Source organism: Diadema setosum, chromosome 1 (genome assembly GCF_964275005.1).
Source record: "Diadema setosum chromosome 1, eeDiaSeto1, whole genome shotgun sequence".
Taxonomy (NCBI): Eukaryota; Metazoa; Echinodermata; class Echinoidea; order Diadematoida; family Diadematidae; genus Diadema; species Diadema setosum.
The window spans coordinates 22,667,860-22,674,797 of record NC_092685.1 but is presented as its reverse complement, the minus strand read 5'-3'; the positions used below and the strand labels follow the sequence as shown (position 1 = coordinate 22,674,797).

Here is a 6,938-nt window from a genome sequence, read left to right as displayed (position 1 = left end):
GCGAACGTTATATTGCGGCGTCACATTATATGGCTTGTGACGTCACTCACGTTTTGATATTATATGAGTATACTTTGAAGATTATCTGTAAACACGCTATCTGGTCTAAGCACTACACAGTTATTTGTTCAACATATTCTTGAAAAAAAAATAGTTAAGCACAAACAGTGATGGTATACTTAATCTTAACGGTAGACAATAAGAAGGTAAAACACAAAATAGCTTGTGCATGCGGAAAGCGCGCATAATCACGCCTCCTCCATTTTATCTCGTTAAGGTCTGCATGGAAGTTATCAAGGCAATTTTTTTTTTCTTTTTTGGGGAGGGAGAGGGTGGAAAGAGGAAATGATAGACAAAATTAAGTGCAAACTTTAAGCTGTATTAATTACGTAAACTACAGTATGTATTTTTGTTGTTGTTTTCGAGTAATGGGGAGGGTTTGGGAGAACTCCGGAAAGAGACTATACACATGATCTCACCAAGAATGTGAAAATGCGTAAATTAGAAAGAAATAATTATGTATCAAAGCAGTATAATGAAAAGAAACGATACAAATAGAAATAGGGTATAACGTTAATTGCGAAATACCAGAAGTGAAACTGATATCCTATATCATACATATTTATGATACAAAGTAAAATTTTATATACATAAAAAATCATGTTTTAATTATCTAAAGTAAAGAAGAAGTCAGAAAATGTCAGACAGTTACGATGGCGCTCTCAGTCGGATGTCACACCTGGGTGATTGCTGATTGGCGTCAAATCATCAGTTGCCAATTAGCCATCGTTTGAGAAAGATGACAGCCCGTCGTCGAAACCGTCACAGGTAAATACAACTTTTAAATGTGTTTAGAGAACTCTTTACCTATGGCAACCATCATTATGAACTTATTTCGCAATATATTACATATTTTAAGTCAATGATCCTTTATCATTATCATTGTCTTTGTCAACGCTGTAACTAGATTCAAGGTGATTGCAGTCGTTATACCGGCATATTTAGTTTAAGAAACAGACAAACGAACGAACGAAACAATGCAGACGACTATATCAAACACATACGTGAGTGATATTTAAGAAACCCTCAAATAACGTGGCCGAGAATTTCAACCCTCATCGATGCATGACTCATGAACGTGACTGGGTGGAACCTGACGAAACGCGCCCTCACTGGGTTAGGTAGTAACGAAGTCACTTGAGTATCTCTGTCATAATTTGCTGGGTACACCTGGGATGATATCAAAGTTACACATAAAAAGACAAAATTTTGCTTATTTTTTTTCTTTTTCCCACTTTTTTTTTATTCCTTCTTTCGTCATTTCCCGCACTCTTTGCAGTTTTAAACTCTTCACCCCCTCTGTCCCTTTCCCTGTAATTATTGGGACAGATATGTAAAAAAGATGCTCACATCCGTATGAAATTTTGCACACAGAGGTATTTTGGGGCGCTGATTTCAAAAATTGCCGGACTCAAGAGATCTGACCACTGGGTCGGCCGCCATTTTGAATTCCAATATGGCCGCCATCACAAAACATTTAAAGATCCCAATCTTCAGTTCTAAATACCATAGGCCACTGAAATTTGATACATAAAAGCATGGTGATAGTTATGATGACTTCAGTAACAGACTTATTTGGTATGTCTGACAAGCTGCACGGCAGCCAGCTTGAATTTTCCTACATAGTTGTCACGTTGGAGTGTTGAAAATCTGTCTCGGGTTTGTAAATTAGGCTACCTGATTGAGCGCGCGCTTGTAACTGATTGAGTGCGCGCTGTTGTGTTTATATTGTGACGTCAGTGAAAGGGGCTTTATGTTTTATTTTTTCTGCACTTTTTGGCATACCCGCGAATGTTAGTCATGATGTTTGTCTTGACAGCCATATTGGAATTCAAAACAGCGGAAAATGCGTTTGTCAGACACATCACATTATTCCATTCTTTTTATCTCAGCATGTTAAAATACCTGTTTGCACCTAATTTCAGCGTCACTCGTCGCTTAGAACTCGAGATAGGGATTTTGAACATTTCGTTGAGGCGGCCATATTGGAATTTAAAATGGCAGCCATTCGATGTTTGTCAGACACTTCAAATTAATCTGTCATCAAGGTGTCAACATGTCAAGACGCTCTTGTGTACCAAATTTTGGTGCCACAGGTCATTAGAACTGAAGAAAGGGATCTTTTAAAATTATTGTATCGTGACAGCAGCCATATTGAAATTCAAAATGGCGGCCGATCCCGTGGTCAGATCTCTTGGATCTGGCAATTTCTGAAATCAGCGCTCCAGGATACCCCTATATGCAAAATTTCATTCTTCCCACCGGATGTGAGCATCTCGACCATTTTTTGCTACATGTCTGCCCTAATAAATGAGGTACCCACCATAGTAGGCCTGCAAGCATAGTCTTATGAGTGGGTACCTCTTTTTTTTCCCCACAGAATGTACATGATGTACAAATATGTTTGAATAAACTATGTCTCATCTTGTAATGACTATAGACATTTACATGTTATTCTTTGCTACTTGTGTATCATTCCATAAAATGCATGTCAAATTTTACGTATTTGTTGCACATTCTGTTGAAAAAAAAAAGTGAAAATAAAGTTTGAACTGAATGATATTGAATTGCTGAACTTGGACATCTGATATAAAAATCGTTGTCACCGGTTTTTCGAAGAAATCTTAGTGGTATACCATGTTTTACAAAGTCAGTTATGGAACTTATTTTCACTTCAGTAAAGGCATATGTATTCAAAGGCCTGCGCCTTTGAATGTTTCTATAACAGATATATGGCGCTATACGAATGCTGTGGATCATCATCATCATCATTATAATTCATATCATTCTCAATGAAGTAAACGTGCATTCAATGAAGTAAAAGTCAAATTGAAGAAAACTCAACCCAAATATCGTCGGTGCTCTGTATAGCTGACGCCGTATCATAGTTAATCATCTTTCAATTGATTCTATCCATGAGCAAGGAGTGGAGCAGCAATGTGCAAGTCGAAAACATTAACTTTACCTTGGGATCGTTGGATAACGGGTCGATTGCAAAAGCCCAGTCGGTATCATTGAGGGAAGTGGATATGCGCATAGACGTCGCCCATTGTTCATAATTTGTTCTGCCTTGGGTAATAACGCCTGTGACCATGAACACTCCCCCGAGATCAATCTAGAATACCATTATTAAAGAAAAAGGAAAGAGAACGATACAAACAGAAGAGAGTACAACTCTAGTAAACAATGATGAAAGAGGAATTTGTTATTGACCAGGTGTTGACTGAAAGCAGATAATAGGTCTCACTCATTACCAATCCCCTTATTCATGATATCGAAATGATTTTTGATTGACTCAAATGTCAAATTAGCATAATATTGAAATCATGTTTTATGCCTCGGACACAGGATGAATAGGAAGTGAATGACTGAATGATTATATATATATATATATATATATATATATATATATATATATATATACATATATATATATATATATTAGTACAAAAGCGTCCATAGGGGGAATATACGTCTGAAAGGGGAATTCGTTCCAAAGGGGAAATTTTTGATTCCCCTTAAGGTTTTGACAATGTTTTTCAAAGCTTTATCATTGATTTGGGGCCACAGGACTACTCCACAGCAGGCACAGATGGCATAGTGTGTGTAGTTTCAGGACTGTATACCATTAATAAAATTTATGGGGAGATTGCCAGCGATGAAAAAAAAATGGGTGTATATATTGGATGTCCATAGGAAACGGGTCATTGGGGGAATTTAGGTATATCGGCTTTTTTTATCGTTAACGTACAGAATTTAGTGATATAAGATGCATATTTTGCTTTTGTAAGTTTATTGCTGCCTTGAGCCCATATTAACGCATAATTTCTCAAAAAGGGCAATATTCGCATTTTTTCTGAACATTTTCATGTTTTTTATATAAAAAAATCCCCAAACGTATATAATTCCTTCCGCATTTCCCCTAATGGCTTGAAACAGCGTTATATATAATTATGTGTGTGTTGAGTAGGTTGTCCACGTGTTGAGAAAGAGCGAGTCGCTCGAAAATTTGTGTGCAGAAATAAACCGTTGGTGAATACAGCATGAACTTTGTTCTAGTTTTGTTTTTTATCTTATATATATATATATATATATATATATATATATATATAACAAATGCGACTTAAAGCTGTCGGTCCAGTATGTTGGAGAGTCATATTGTAATGCACGAAAGAGAAGCCACTTTCACTTCTCGTAAAGAGTATGCGGAATCAACCCTCACTTTCAACCACTTGTCTTGATCGTTAACATATGGTGTCCATGCTGCGGAGGTACCTCTCGAATTAGGCTGTTGGTCTAGCCTGGCAAACCACGCCCGGTGATAGTCATCGTTAGCATACGAGGACGAGGACGACATGCTGGAATCGGGAATCCGGCCATCTTCGACCCCAAGAGGGACACCTCGATCGAGTGGACAGAGCTCGCTATCGCGATCGATGGCGGCTAAAATTAAAAACCACAGTGACGAATGTTCGTTTATAAGACTAATATGTGCTTTAGATGCTGACAGTATATCATATCTTTATTTTGCGAATGGCCAATACAAAATCGAACATACGTTTACCGTTTAGAATGCAGTACATACATACAAAATAAAATGTAGGCCCTACATACCGCAGATAGACCGGAACATGACAGAAACTCGCGTATCGCGAAAGTAATACATTGTGTGAATAAATGACTGGACGTGTATATAGTGTGTTCCCGAGTACGTAGAAGACGGAGTAAATTGTATTTCAAATTGATACTCTATCCTCATTGAGTAGTTATACAGAGATTGTTTGCATGTGCAGTTAAGTGGACTAATTTCACTGCACATGCATATAGGGACTGCCTAACTCAAGAAAGTGGTTTTGTTGGAATCATGTACACAGTATATAATTATATATACATAGAAGGCTCGACATTAGCGGTGGCCTAGGGCAACGAAGAATCCTTGTTTGGCCATCAGATTTCCAAAACGGTTATGTTTTGGTGGCCCGATCGGGCAACTTGGATTCAAATTCTGATGTAATATTTCCCTTTATTTCGTACAAAACATTTTCTTTCCGGCCCACCAAGGGAAAAAGTTAGTGTCGAGCCCTGAAATATATTAATATGTGTGTGTGTTGGTTTGTGTGTGTGTGTGTGTGTGTCTTAAAAGCGAGCATATTGTATATACCGATATTATCTTGCAAAGGTCCATAGCCAATCAGCTCCAGTCTGAGACTCATGTGACCGAAATAAGTATTTGGATGGAGTCGAATATATCGCGCTGTCATGGCTCTCCTGAAGTAGTGTCTCACTTGACTGGTCATATCGTAATTAGCCGGGAATACCTTCGAAGGCAAGAATATTATGAAGACCACTGGCAAAAACGAACTGAAATCACAAACCTACTATTTTAAAATAAGTCTTCTCTCATCTGAATATATTGAGGCAAAACCATAAAACTAGCTATTCACAGGAACGGAAATAACAACACTTTCAGAAACATTATCATCATCATCTCACAGCAATGATAATTTCTCGTTAACGATAGGTACTCTGTATTACAATAAATTCAGTTTCAAAACTGTTTCCTTCGATTGCTTTTGTTTTGCGCACATACAATATTCCGTCTTTGTCGTTTGATCATTACCTAAAAGCGATGGCTGAGAAATTTGTTTTAGCAGTTTCTCCAAACCATTGCTAATGTTTCAGGTTTTCCTACACAGTGCATGAATATATTGTGATTATCCGCTTAACCATTTAACTTTGCACCAATACATGTCAATGTTTCAATGGGAAAGTGAAGAGTGAACTTATCCAACTACCATGACTACGAACATGATAAATGAAGAGCTTGCTCCCAAAAGGCGCCAAATCCATTAAAAAATGATGGATTTAGCGCCTTTTGGAAGCAAGTTCTTCAAATATTGTCTGAATGACATTTCAGGACCTCCAGTAGAACAGTAGATAGAAATACTCGCAGTTGGACTGTTCGAGGAAAGCTTTCCATATCCACATTTGTTGTAACTCATTTTGTGTCGGCTTTTCAGATTTCTCTTGTTAGTTGCAATTTAATTTCTGTTTTACACCAGGTCTTTCAATGCTTTATTTCCACATAATTGCCAGATTTCCAGTTCATATTTTCAATACATACGCTATAATTAGGTTTTCTCTCTCTCTCTCTCTCTCTCTTTCTCTTTCTCTTGGTTCGACTACAGTATACTATTCATGCCTTTGAAGTATGTCTGTAGAAACTGCGCAATATGAATTTGTAATTATCAAACTTCTTCTTCTTATTATTATTATTATTGTTGTTATTATGGTATACTCAATAATCATCATCATCATCATAACCAAAGTCCTGTCATTATTACTCTTCAAAAGCACTGAAAACAAAATCAACAGTTTAGAAAGATAGGGTAATTTAATGATAACACCATAGAGACCGTTCTGGTTTGTTGAAATAACTTCATCATCCCTTCTCATTTAAGCTTTGAATATTGTACAAGACTTAACTTTATCTCCATGGATCACAATATCAGTAGAACATTTTTATGATAATTTTTCAGAATAAAAGAGTCCAATTTCCACATAATGGGATCGGAAGAAATTTGTTCATGCTTATGGACTTTATTTCATTCAAAATAAATTTCCCTTTTTGATGATTCTTTCTTACACATTGAACGTCTGGCATTGTCTGGTTACATTTACTTTCTAATTTGTGTCACATTCCTACCATCGCCGCCATGAACACGCTGCATGGTTCCAAAGGCATCAAACTCACCTTGGCGCCGCCTGTGAAAGGATCCATATATTCTGTCCAATCTGCGTTGTCTACGCTGGACGACACTTTATATGACGTCACATATTGGTTTGCTGTCGCTCTGCCCTGCGTGATGATACCTGAC

The 6,938-nt window shown here is 37.2% G+C and overlaps 1 protein-coding gene across 1 annotated transcript; it reads right to left on the bottom strand.

Moving 5' to 3' along the window:
* Positions 1 to 1,086: 1,086 nt before the first annotated feature.
* LOC140232236 (lactadherin-like) lies at positions 1,087 to 4,417 on the bottom strand. The gene is made up of 3 exons (XM_072312373.1): positions 4,283 to 4,417; positions 3,026 to 3,175; positions 1,087 to 1,230 (listed from the first exon to the last, which is right to left on the bottom strand). The coding sequence occupies exons 1-3, from the start codon at positions 4,415 to 4,417 to the stop codon at positions 1,087 to 1,089; spliced, it is 429 nt and encodes a 142-aa protein (XP_072168474.1).
* Positions 4,418 to 6,938: the final 2,521 nt, after the last annotated feature.